General features: G+C 34.0%; 1 protein-coding gene across 1 annotated transcript; it reads right to left on the bottom strand.

Moving 5' to 3' along the window:
• Positions 1-5,923: 5,923 nt before the first annotated feature.
• Positions 5,924-13,105, bottom strand: LOC141679990 (uncharacterized). The gene is made up of 9 exons (XM_074486336.1): positions 12,213-13,105; positions 11,557-11,786; positions 10,702-10,920; positions 10,171-10,392; positions 9,723-9,897; positions 7,010-7,145; positions 6,232-6,423; positions 6,049-6,123; positions 5,924-5,932 (listed from the first exon to the last, which is right to left on the bottom strand). The coding sequence occupies exons 1-9, from the start codon at positions 13,103-13,105 to the stop codon at positions 5,924-5,926; spliced, it is 2,151 nt and encodes a 716-aa protein (XP_074342437.1).
• Between the last annotated feature and the right edge of the window lie 1,333 nt (positions 13,106-14,438).

The following is a 14,438-nucleotide window of genomic DNA, read 5'->3' as shown; positions in this document are numbered from 1 at the left end:
ATTGATTGATATGAAAAGATGAAATTGTAATGATTTATGACTGATAGATATGGATACAAAAGGAAGGAAAAGTTGATAAGCGGTACCTAGGAAATTTTAAACTTTCCTTTAGTTAGTTTGTAGAAAGAAGCTAAAACAATTATTTCTTTTATTTTATGTTGCTGATAAATTATACAAATGATTATTGAGAATCCGAGTTGTAATATTTTAAAAATAGAAGTGTATCTGGAAAATCAGTTTATCAGTTTTTTTTAATTTAACTTTAGAAACAAACACATGTTTTCAAGGAAGCATGTAAATTACAAATTTCGTTATTCTAGATCTTTTTTAAAAAAAATTTGAAAAAATATTGATTGATTCATTATAAATCTTCATAAAGATTTTCCGGTGATTCTACAAAATCATATAAAGATTTAAGTAAGCTAAATATATGAAAAATGTATTGTTCATAAATATATTAGTTGTTTTATTTTATCTAAAACTGTCCACTATGTTAAAAAAACCCTATATATATATCTATCTTGGTCAAATCTTCATAAAGATATTCATTTAATTAGATTGAAAATCATTGCAACAATTAAGTAAGCTTCATAAATTCGAGAGATACAATGTAAAAATATCCTACAAAAACCAAGATGCATTGTAAAATGATCTTAGATTATAAGTTCTATTAATATAAAATATCATCATATCGGCTCTTGTTGCAAGTCATAGTTTAGCACTGTACCATTTCTCTCGTGCAAAAATGATAAAGGTTAGTTTGTACTTAGTTTGAAAGTACAAAAACACATATATTCTACATCACCATTTTTGGAGAGTTATAGTATAATGTGTTGTGTATTATTATTTGTAATTTAATATGATTTAGATAACAATCACTTGCTAAGTAATGTCAAATTATTTTATTATTTATAATTTATACATTGCTTGTGATATTTAACCTTTACATTATACTCCAAATTGATGTTTGGATGAATAAAAAGTTAGCCTAGTTAGCCTAGTTCTGACATATTTTTTGAAAATTACGTAATGATTTCAATATTATCAAATTTTGCAAGGTCGCTTATCAAGAACAGAAGAAGGCCTTTAAGCTAAGAGAAAAAGCTTCTTAGTCGGAATTTGTGAACATAACTCTTTTAGTTCATTGATATGTAATACAATACTCAATATAGAGTCGTTGTCAATTAATATAAATGTGAAATTGATCATTTGCGTATATATTGATGACAGACAGTATATACGCAAATGATCAATTTCACATTTATATTGATGACAGACAGTACCAATTATTAATATAAATGTGAAATTGACCATTCGCCATGGAATTTGGTGTCAAACTTCCTCAACAAATCTTTCTTATTTGCAGAGGAGGAATTAATTGTGAAGGATTTTATGACAGTGATAATAAAAATTTACTTGGATTTGAAAATTTTATGAAAAGCCATAATGTCCGACAAATGTATACGGTGTTGTTGAATTATATTGGAGGTGGAAATTTATTTATTGAGATATATAATTCATCTGGTCTGGCAATAGATTATTCTGGTTGTGATTCACAAAATTGTATGAATATACCTAATAATATCAAAGAAAAAGAGTTCATTCTCGGTTTGGATGATTTGGGGGATGAAAAGGCGAGGATGCGGTATTTTTTTAACATACTTGGAAGAGAATTAAGTTTTTACGAAGATACTAACCGCCCATCTAATATTGGCCCATGGATAAGTAAAATGGTTGGTTGATACATATATATTTTCTTATATCTTTTTTGTGTTATAAATGTTTAACTTTTTGATTATTTTACTGATACAGCTACTTCCAAAAAAAATGTCAGAATTATATGAACAATGGAAAGACGGGGACACAATACAATTGTGTTTTCTTTATAGAACCTGGGAAGTTAAAATTGAAAAATCCCACAATGATTGTTATTTTGGTAATGGATGGAAACAATTTGCGAGGTATAGTAAAGTGGAAATATTTGACATTCTTGTGTTCGATTCACTTATTTCATTGGACGTACACTTGGTTCATGTTTGTCTGTTCAAAAGTGATGATATTCGACCACATGAAATGTCATTAGGTAATGTTTGGCCTTTTTGTGCTTTATTAATAATAATATTCATTATATGAGAATAGATGATTAATGCTACATCAATGATTCTTTCTAAGTATATATATCTTTTGAACAGGAACTGAAGATAGGACTGCATCTGTTTTACATGTAATGCACTTGCATACGTGGCATTACAAAGAAATTGTAAGCTGACTTGGTACATACATTAATTTTTTAGTTTATTGTTTCAAAAATATGTACTACAATGTCTTCTAAACTATTGCTACCTGACAGATTCCACCAATGCTGGTTCGTCTAATATATGATCATATGCTTTCCGGCGCGAATACAGTACGTTGCGGAGATACTATTTTTCTGGTATTGTATAAAAAAGACACAGGGTATTGGAAAAATGGGAAAATCTTCAAGCAATATAATCTACAGAGACGTGATACCTTTTTAATCATGATTGATGGAAATCATGAAACCAGTATGAGAATTTACAGGAGTGATGAGATGGAGGTGAAATATGATTTAATATTTTCGAGACCTGATATTACACATGGACATTGGTTTGTGAAAGATATGCAGAAAAAGAATGTTCGAGTACTTTATAAGTTTTTACACAATTTAATATATCATCATAATAATATAATGAAGCATAATGTATCTTATTACTATATTTTCAGACGTGGATGACATAGATTACACAAAAATAATATCAGAAGAAAGAGAAGAACTAAATAATGATATAATTGTCTAAATTAGTGAAGATAAAGATGGTCATGACAGTGAGACCGAATACAATCATATAGATAATCTTGATATTATTAATAATAGTGATAGAGACGACAATATCGAAGATCGACTTGAGGAAATGGGCGAAAATATTATTGAAGAAGTTGCATTTACTCTTATGAAATCTCATGTGGATACACACTGTAATATATTGGTAAGTTTTCAATTTATTATTTTTAATGTGGACAATAGTGGAAGATTCTTAAATACCCAAAATTATGAATTGGAAACAATAATTTTGCAGTACATTGATGGGACCCTGTATCCTATCGTAGAAGATTTGGGCAAATTTGGAACATTGGAATTAACGTGACGAATGGAAAGAGAAGGTTCCCGGCCGGCTGGAACAAATTTGTGCGGGAAAACGGACTGAAATATAATGATGTAGTTGTTCTTAATTTGCTGGCAGATGAAGTAACTTTTGATATAGTAGTTGTTGAGTAGTATTTGGTAATCCTTGTTTATGCTCTGTTTTTTTTACCATTTTGGCCTGATTTTTCTATTATTTAGTTGTAGTTTACTATTTTGATTCTGAATATTTGTCAGCAGTCCTCCTTATAGTTTTTAAAGTAATGTACGCTTGTCCTTATGCAATTTTGTTAACTGTTAAACTGCATTTTTTTCCAAGATTTCAGACTGCTAAATCGCATCATATTATCACTATGACTTGTCAACTATTTCCCTCATAATTATCCTATGCATCATTCTTTCTATTCTTCATTACTTCTTGGTTTGTTAATTAACTCTCCAATCTTTAAGTCATGTTTAATACCTGCAACCAAGCACAGGTCAAGTTTTAGCGGAATGTGAAATCTGCAATGAGCGGTTCTGCCTCCTGGAAGAAACGTAGCTATAATTCCAGAGTAGACCACGTGAATCACATTATAACCTAAACTACATAGTCTGCAACAGAGTGTTTTCCAAATAAATGTCTTCCCACGGCCACTTGAAGCATATATAAAAAACATGCCACCAACATTATTTGCGACACTGCTGAGCATAAAAGTATATGCCTGAAGTTGGTCTTTGTTTAAACTTGTAAATAGCTTCTCATGCTTCTCTCGCTACTGAGCTTGGTTGTAACCAAGCTCTAACATAATTATCATGTTCTCTAATTCATGTAAAAAACTGGCATCAGGAAAATAATAATGGTGAAATCCTTGAGGATCTTCCCAACATATTTGAACAATTTTTCTATTAATGCAATAAATGGTATATAGATAAATAAGAACTCTACAATAGGAGAAGTGATATACAAATGTAGATTACTTAAATAATAGTTGCTTGTAATTCTATAAAGGTGTCGATAAATTTATAAGGTACATAATTCATTGTTACGGGTAAATTTTGGATGGTGGACCAAGGTCCATGTATCCACTCCAGAAATCTGTCATAATCCACATGGTCAGATGATTAGTTTGATTGTACTTCCTACAGTAATTAAAATAAAAATAATCATTGTTATATTTATTCGATTATATGTATCTGAGAAACAATCCAAGCCGGTATTCCTTTTGTTTAAATGTTAACTATGTCTGCATCATTTATGATTTGTAATGACAAAAATTATGAAAAATAATTTTTGTCGTTCTGTCCTTATATTTAAAGGTTATAAACCCAAAAATATAAATATTGTTTAGCAATCCTTCAGCTAATATCATCCCAAATAATAATATTTACAGTTAGGTTTTCACGGTGCTCATATGAAGATGCTCCCTGTAAGTGCAGGTTTCCACTGACAATCTTTTACCGAAGAAGCTCCAACTGCTGATGAGGATGATACTCTAGAAAAATGGGGGTTGTATGAGAAATTAAATCTCACCATAGATTCCTCAGATTATTTGTGGTACCTTACAGAGTAAGTATTATCGTCTACTGATATTAATCATTATCGTGTCTTTTGAAACATCTGTTTTAAACTAATTTTATGATCTTACTCTGTTTTCTCCATCATGAATATAACATCTAATAAATGGTTCCTCAAGCATGGAAAAGATCATATTCTTACTATTATGTCAGCTGGTCATACTTTGCAAGTGTTCGAAAATGGACAGCCATCAGGTAAATAGACTAATGTTGAGCTAATGATTTTTACGAAGAACCTTCTTGCAAGATGTCAGATTGTAGTTTTACTTGAAGTGTATTAAGTGCTCCACAAATTCTGTAAATGAAAGAGATCCTAATATTCTTTAAAAAGAAAAGAAAAAGAGTTTACTCCTGTGTAAAAATCACTTGTTGTTAGTTCTTAACTTATTTGCAGTGTTTCAGTGTTCGTTAACTTACAGAAACGTACCAACCATAAGCACTTGTTTTAATCTGATCTTTAAATTTTTGGCTTTTGTAGAATATGGTTGATGCACAAAATTGTACAATCTTTTGTTTTGGTTAAGTTGGTTTTGGAATAAATTAGCTCATTCTGGTTGTTGTATCCTTTGCTTTTACTATAACAGAGTTTTGTTTTTATCAATTTTTAGTAATCTAATAGTACAGTATCCGTTCCAGTAGAATATCCAACATCTATTCTTTGGTGTTGATTGCACATATTTCCAGTAGTGTCTAAGTAGACACTTACTTGATAATCATGGTTATATTAAGATCATCAAATATATAGGTTAAAACTATTACTTGATCATTATATTAGATCATTAATTTATATCAAATTTGATAATTACGTTGATAGATGAGTGAACTCGTATGACTAATCTTCCCAAAGTGAGACATCCAAAGTTAAAGTTCATATGGTTATAACTTATAAGAGCCTGTCCAATGGGAGAAATCCTTATTTAAATTTTTTTACGCGACAACCATTAAATATAATATGTATAAACTTTGACACTCCGATCATACAAAACCCCTGAAACAAAAGAGTCATTACACTAATAGTCATTAAATTTGTCGAATCTCTTGATTTTGTTTTAAAGCAAAAATGCAAAATATGGAAACATTACACTTAAAAGTGTCTGGGCAATAATAATAAAAATGGATTGGTACGACTAAAATGATAAAAAAACTGGAAATGCCATGATCACCCTATGCATTCAGAACAAAGATCCAGGAGAAAATGGACATTTATCTCTCCTAAAAAAAGAAACAAATGGTTGTAATTAGAATTCAGGTTTATCACTGAACTATATATCGGAAAAGTGTCAAGGTTATCACTTTTATATGTGATAAAATAATAACAAACTGCTTACCAATTTTATTTTCTTGCTGGTAGACCTAGCGGATCCTGGAGTATGTCCATGGTCCGTAATTTCTACCACATCAGACTGTAAAAAATATAGTCACTGAATCATCAATTATGAATGATATGAGATACAAAAAATAAATAGTTTAAGGATCATATGATGAAATCTGAGCATTAACATAAGACTTACATTTACTGAGTTTGAAATTTCAGAGGCCACTGTATTTGCAAACATGGAAGATGTGGAGCCATTAGTATCATAAGCATCAATTGCATAGTAAATTGAACTATTGAGGATGATGTTATCATCATTGAGCTGAATTCGGAGTGTAATCTCTTTCTCTGCAATAGCCTTAATATGTGGAGGATATGTTCCTAAATCCTAATAAACAATTGATTCTGACAAATAAATTTATTACAAAATAGAAATTAAAAGTTGAATTTAAAATAAAGATACCATAATAATAAATTGGCACACCTCGAAACCCTCGGCAATAAGAATTGTTACTATTTTACCCACCAGTCATTTTACAGTATAGTCATTTAGGACGAAATTAAACGCTTCTGTAGAGTCTTCTGCAAGTAGAAAAATCTTGAACCTAGACATTAAAAAAATGATTAAGAACTTATGTGATTTTTTGAAGTTTCATATAACTGTAAACTGGTTTAGTTTACAATTATACAACCTTTTTTGAGGAACATGATTGTTTTAATTGCATGTGGAGCATTTATATTTTCCTTCCAGTTTTGTGACTTCTCCAGAGCAATCCATCTTGCTGCATCTACGGTACCATTAGCCGATACTCCTATCCACATTATTAACTTTTACTTTGTATAGAAAAATCATCTAAAAAATGATTAACATATGATGAATAAAATTGTTTGGAGGCAGTAGAAAAAAAAATAAACTCAAATTTCAATACATATGTAGTTAGTAAAACTGTGTAAAGCAAATAATTAATTAATACCTTCAAAAAATCAGTTGCAGTTTTCTCACTAAGTTCTTTTAGCGTGATAGTATGAATAGTATGAGAAATTGACCCTTTGGATTCAGTTGATGATGATATAGCTTTTCTCGAAAGAACACAACATTCTTCACGGAGTCTAATTCGAGAAATAAAGTACATGTAATAATTTTGGTATTGAGAATAAATACATACTAAATAACCATAATTACTCAAATGTGAAACTCTGTCTTATCTCAAAAATGGCATCATGGTCCAGATTTAGATAAATTTTGGAAGCAGGTATAGTGTTAATCTGAACAGAGGTTGTAACCAAGAAAATTTGAAAATTAAGCTTCATTGCTGCAATATTTTTGATAGTTTTATTAATAAAGAGGTTAGTTCATTAAAAATTAACTAACTATGAAAAATCTTAAGTTGGTAGTGGTCAATATGACAATCACTCGCTCTTCTTTTGAAATCTCTTTATAACGTGCATCAATTGCAATTGCAAGATTATCCTACACGATAACTTTGGAGGAATGCCTAGAATAAAATAATAGATGAAGTAATAGTAAACATACAATTTGGAAAGTAATATTAAATATATGTACACAAACAATAATCAGAAAGAATCAAGAAAATTAATACCTTCCATCAGTAATCTGAAAATGGACAATGTCCCTTTGACCAAACTTAGTACCAATCTTGGAAAGCTCCTCAAATGTAACACCCCCTTCTTAAAATAGAATGGAAGTATTACTTAAAATCCATAAACCGGCAAACAGAGCACTAATATATTTCTAACAATAATTAAACAGTCTAAAATCTCCAAAATAATATTAAATCTCCAAAATGTCTAAACCAAATATATAAATGCTAAAATCTCTAATAAGTAATTAAGTCTAAATAATGATAGAAGTCTGAAATTCTAAGAACGAAATAAAGGGAGCTCTCCATTCACACAGTCCCAGATCCCCCTAAGCACCTGCCAAAAAAAGAATACGGCATGAGCCAAACACCCAGTACGGATTTGGAATACAATTTATAAAACAAAAGATCATAAATAAATAATCAGCAATTTATAATAAAACAAAAATTTTAAAAATAAGTAAGGCTGAAACAACAAAGGATTAGGATATTTTATACCGAGATCAGAACAGATACAAATACACACATCATAGGGTACCTAATGTGTGTAACAGAATGGATACATTCTTTTTATACTTTTTTTTAATAATAAATTAACCTTTCCCGATAGCTACACATTCAGGGACAACTTGGTTGCTGATTTAGTAGTTATAACATCTTTGTACATTCATTGCCATATTTAACCAAAACTCATATTAACGTAAAATAATATATTAAACAAAATGAAGAACATAATTCAGTTATCAAGTATATAAGACCTGGTACGTATGTCAACATGTTTTTAAATCAGTGAAATATTAAAGCAAAGATTTAAATACTTAAACAACACCACGTTAATCACCACAACATATATTTATAAAATCTAGCTTATTAACCTAATTAATAACATGACACCCAAACACCAGATTTATAATCAATACTAAGTCTCCTAAAGAAAACTAATCAAATCACGAGCTTATATAATATAAAATATAATAAGATAATTCGACCTTAATACAAGCACACGCAAACTGATTTTCAAACCGTATTACCATAGCATAATAAAAATAATATAATAATAACAAAATTCATAGGTACAATTTATTTGAATTATAATTATATTAAAATTTAAAACTTGGTTCGACATGCTAACAACCTACATCCTCAAGTTTATCAAATAATGTCGGTTCATTATTTTGATACATAAAAAAAAATATATAATCTCTAACCCTTTTAAATATATAAAAATAAATCACTATCATTATTATGCCAAATATGCAAAATCTACTATTAAACTTATTTAAGATAATAGAGTTTGGAACCGAGAAAAAAAAATATTACTTGAACAAAATTATTACTTAATCGAGGTCCAACTGTATATAGAAAATCAATATATACACCATGCACATAATAAATATTATATTAATAATGATACTGATGGTTACAACTTGAATTCACTGACTTCACATGCTATACATGAACATGAATAACAGGAGCAAAATAATATACACCATTAGTATTGGTATGAAAGTGTGCGGTAGTTACCTGTACTATTTTATTTGATTTTTTTTTCTGCCTCCCCACGACTGCTAGTAATCGGTGATTCTCTACGTTCCCTTCGCCGCCTCTCTACTCCCTCGAATATTTTAGGGCTTTTAATGATAAAACGCAAGGGAGTATATATAGATTTTATAATAACTTCCTTTTCCTAATATAATTACTAATTCTTTTCCTAATCATATTATTATTTATTATTATTAATATTATTATTATTATTATTATTATGTAAAATTTACGTATATTACATATATATCCCCTTAAAAAGGATTCCGTCCCCGGAATCTAACAAAACTAAATTCTCGTACCTGAATCGAATAGATGCGGATATTTCTCATGAATAGATTCTTCTAACTCCCAAGTAGCCTCTCTCTCCGAATGATTTTTCCACAAAACTTTCACAAACGGAATAGTGTTCTTCCTCAAAACTCGCTCATCTCGAGCTAAGATAGCCTCAGCTTCTTCCTCGCATGAAAGGTCCTCTTTAATCTTATGTAATGGGTACTGAACTACGTGTAGTGGATGATATTTGTAGCCCCTCAAAACTGACACATGAAACACATTATGCACATGAGATAACTGTGGTGGCAACGCAACTCTATAAGATACTTCCCCAATTTTCTCCATAATATCAAAAGGTCCAACATATCTCGGACTAAGTTTCCCCTTCATACCAAAATGCTTCACACCCTTACAAGGCGACACCTTCAAGAACACATGATCACCTGGCTCAAATTCACCAAACTTTTGATGTTGATCCGCATAACTCTTTTGACGAGATCGAGCTTCCTTCAGACTTTCTTTAACTTTCTCTACCTTCTCATTAGTAATTCTAACTAACTTCGGCCCTTCGATGACTCTCTCACCAACCTCATCCCAACAAGATGGTGCCCTACACCTCCTACCATACAAAGCCTCAAATGGTGGCATACCAATACTCGCGTGCCAACTATTATTTTACGCAAACTCAACAAGATACAAATACTTATCCCAGTCACCTGTCCACTCCAAAGCACATGCCCTCAACATATCCTCTAACGTCTGGATCGTCCTTTCTGACTGTCCATCAGTCTGCGGATGAAAAGCTGTACTAAAATTAAGCCTCGTACCCCAAGCCTGCTGGAATCCCTTCCAAAAACGCAATGTAAATCTCGTATCCCTGTCAGAAACTATCGACACCGGTACACCATGAAGTCTAATAATATCTCGCTGAAAAATCTCTGCCAACTCATGAACAGGAGTAGTCTCTTTAATAGGCAAGAAGTGAGCGGACTTAGTAAGTCTATCAACTACCACCCATATGACATCGTTCTTCTTAAAAGTTCTCAGCAAATGAGTCACAAAATTTATAGTAATATTTTCCCACTTCCAAACTGGAATATCTAGCTGCTGCAACAATCTACTAGGCCTCTGATGGTCTATCTTCACTTGTTGACATGTAAGACATTTTCCCACAAATTCTGCTATATCTCCCTTCATTCCACTCCACCAAAAGTGCTTCTTCAAATCCCTATACATCTTGGTGGAACCTGGATGGATAGAGAATGAAGAATTATGAGCCTCCTTTAAAATTTCCTCACGAATCGTCGGGTCTGCGGGCACGCACAATTTTCCACCCAACCATATCACACCTTCTTCATCAACACGAAAATGTGTTTGCTTTGCACCTGCCACCTCGGATCTCATAGCTTCCAAACCTGTATCACTCTTCTGAGCTTCCTTAACCCTTGAAACAAGATTTGGTACCACTTTCAAATTTGCAATGCTACCATTTGATCCTCTAACATACAACTCAACACCCAAGTGCTCCAAATCTGAAATAAGGTGCGGCTGAGTAATGAGAGATGCAACACTCCCCAGGTTCTTCCTACTAAGAGCGTCTGCCACTACATTCGCCCTTCCTGGATGGTACTGAATATTAGCATCATAATCCTTAAGAAGTTCAAGCCACCTTCGCTGTCTCATATTAAGCTCTTTCTGAGTAAAGATGTATTTGAGACTCTTGTGATCAGTAAAGATGTCACAAGTCCCTCCATAAAGATAGTGTCTCCGGATCTTCAAAGCAAATACCACAACCGCTAACTCCAAGTCATGGGTAGGATAGTTCACCTCATAAGGTTTAAGTTGCCTAGAGGCATAAGAAATCACTTTCCCATGCTGCATAAGAACACACCCTAATCCTCTCTTAAAAGCATCACTATAAACCTGAAAACCTCCACTTCCTGATGGCAACACAAGTATTGGAGCTGACACCAACCTTTTTTTTAACTCTTGAAAGCTCTTCTCACGATCATCATTCCACTCGAACTTAATTCCCTTCCTCATTAGCTGAGTCAATGGCAAAGCTATGGAAGAGAAACCTTCCACAAAATGCCTGTAGTAACCTGCCAAACCTAAGAAACTCCTCACCTCCGTCACATTGCTAGGTCTAGGCCAATTAGTAATAGCCTCGACTTTCGCAAGATCTAATTCAATTCCTCTACCAGATACAATATGCCCCAAAAATGCCACTTCCTCCAACCAGAATTCACACTTGAAAAATTTCGCAAACAGCTTCTTCTCCCTCAAAATTTTAAGTACAGTACGTAAATGCTCCTCATGCTCCTCTCTGCTCCTAGAGTATATCAAGATATCATCGATGAAGACCATCACAAATTTATCCAGATAATCATGAAAGACCCGATTCATCAAATCCATAAATACCGCTGGTGCATTCGTCAACCCAAAGGACATCACAAGAAACTCATAATGACCATAACGAGTGCGAAATACAGTCTTCGGAATGTCTTCCTCCCTAACTCGTAACTGATGGTAACCAGATCTCAAATCTATCTTCTAAAAGTACTTCGCCCCTTGTAACTGATCAAACAAGTCATCAATGTGTGGCAAAGGATACCTGTTTCTGACAGTCACCTTATTCACCTCCCTGTAGTCAATGCACAACCTCATGGAACCATCCTTCTTCTTCACAAAAAGCACAGGAGCGCCCCAAGGAGACACACTTGACCTAATAAATCCTCTATCCAACAACTAATGCAACTGCTCCTTCAATTCTTGCAACTCAAGTGGTGCCATTCGATAAGGCACCTTAGAAATAGGCTCGGCACCTGGAACAAGTTCAATAGTAAACTCCACCTCCCTATGTGGTGGCAAACCTGGTAGCTCATCGGGGAACACATCTTCATACTCTTTCACAACTGGATAATCCTCGATGCGAGGTTCATCCTTCGATGTATCCTTCACAAAAGCAAGGTAGCCATCACAACTCTTAGACAACAATTTACTTGCCTTTAGAGCAGAAATTAACTTAACATCCCCCTTCGGCTGAGACCCTTGGTATACAAATTCTTGTTTATATACATCCCCAAAGATCACCCTCTTTCCTTGACAATCAATTGTGGCACGATGTTCACTCAACCAATCCATGCCCAAGATAATGTCAAAGTCATGCATCTCCATCGGAAGCAAGTTAACCTTACAATATCTATCTCCAACAGCTATCGGACACTCTCGATACATATCAGAAATAACAACAGAATTCCCCATCGGGGTAGAAATAGACATATGAGGATATAATAATGAAGGTGCAACGCCAAGATTACGAACAAATGATAAGGACACAACAGAATGGGTTGAACCAGTATCAAATAACATATAAGCATCACGTCTACCAACAAGAAGTGTTCCTGAAACGGTACCTGAATTAGCTGCTGCCTGATTTGCAGTCAATGCAAACACTCTAGCTATAGGATTCTGCTGACTGTCATTTGCACTACCACCGCCAACTCCTCCTCCACCAGGGTTGCGTGACACTGTACAATCCTTTGCCCAATGAGACATGCTACCACACAAGAAACAAGCCCCAGTCTGTCTATAACAAGCTCTAGCTGGATGATGTCCACCACATGTAGCACAAGGAGCCACGGGAATCATATTGGGGTTTCCCTCATACACTGAGTAACGGCGCTGCCCCTGCTAACGATTCTGCCACTGCCTAGGTTGCTTCTGTCGTTGAAACTGCTGATTCTGATTCTGACCAACATACTGATTCCGGCCTTGAAATGACTAACCAACCCTATTCTGATTCTGTCCGCGCCACTGTCCCTGCTGACCACTCTGACCTCCATATCATGTCTACCCTATGCAAAACCCTGATCATCCCTAGTCCTCTTACTACCACTGTTAGACCTGGAAGTCCTGAAATCTATGCGCTCCTTCTCAACATCCTTTGTTGCATCAGCCGCCTCTGCCACATTATCAAATTTAAAAGAAATTATGGAACCCCTCAGATGAGACTTCAACCCCCATTTAAATTTATCAGCCTGCTGCGCAGCAGTCCCTGCAACTGTCCCAGCAAATCCAGCCGACCTTATAAACCTCACCATATAATCAGTAATGCTCTCATCATGGTGCTGCGCAATAGAATGAAACTCCCCCAAATAAGCCTCCCTATCAGCATTAGAGAAGTATTGCTCATAGAATACCTTCTTGAATCCCTGTCATTTCAAAGCCTCTGCATACTGCTCCCCTCTAGTAGCTTTCACTCCTCTCCACCATCTCTGAGCATCACCCTCCAACTTATACACAGCTAACCTGGCTTTCTGAATCTCATCACAACCCGGTGCATCAAAAATCTTCTCGAGATGAACAATCCAATTTTCAACATCAATAGGAGTCGGTGTTGCACTAAAAGAGTCTGGTTTCTGCTTCACAAACCTCTCCAACCACACAAACGGCTCCAGCTGACGGCCCTGACCATTCTGATTCTGATTCCCATTGCCATTCTGATTTCCATGTCCATTCTAATTTCCCTCTCCATTTTGATTTCCTTCTCCATTCTGATTTCCCTCGCCATTCTGATTTCCTTGGTTTGCCAAAGCCTGCTGTACAGCCTGAGCCACTGCTTGCCCTATCATCTCAGTAAGCTGAGCGAGGTCAATGTGAAAATGATCACGTCTAGGAGGCATCTACAATATAAGATACCGAAAGAATGAAGATTACGAGAACAAATATGATGAAGCAGTTATAAATAGATTTCAAAATGATGAAGCAGAATGAAATGATAAAGATAAAAAAAACGAAATTAAATAGAACACCCATCCTATCGTCTACCCAAACTCACAGGTCAACCTATGTAGGTTTCTACAAGAAAGAACCCATGCTCTGATACCATCTCTGTAACACCCCTTTCTTAAAATAGAAGGGATGTATTACTTAAAATCCATAAACCTGCAAACAGAGCACTAATATATTTCCAACAATAATT

Source organism: Apium graveolens, chromosome 8, assembly GCF_009905375.1.
Source record: "Apium graveolens cultivar Ventura chromosome 8, ASM990537v1, whole genome shotgun sequence".
Classification (NCBI taxonomy): domain Eukaryota; kingdom Viridiplantae; phylum Streptophyta; class Magnoliopsida; order Apiales; family Apiaceae; genus Apium; species Apium graveolens.
The sequence above is the reverse complement of the archived record's forward strand: the minus strand, read 5'-3'. Positions and strand labels throughout refer to the sequence as shown.

Coding starts and splice junctions, on each gene's coding strand:
- LOC141679990 (XM_074486336.1), bottom strand. CDS start 13,105: ATGATTCCCGTGGCTCCTTGTGCTACATGTGGTGGACATCATCCAGCT. Junction 9,898..10,170: donor ATGTGCTTTGGAGTGGACAG/GTGACTGGGATA, acceptor AATTTGAGCCAG/GTGATCATGTGTTCTTGAAG. Junction 6,424..7,009: donor CTGCAACTGATTTTTTGAAG/GTATTAATTAAT, acceptor ATTGTTTATTAG/GATTTAGGAACATATCCTCC.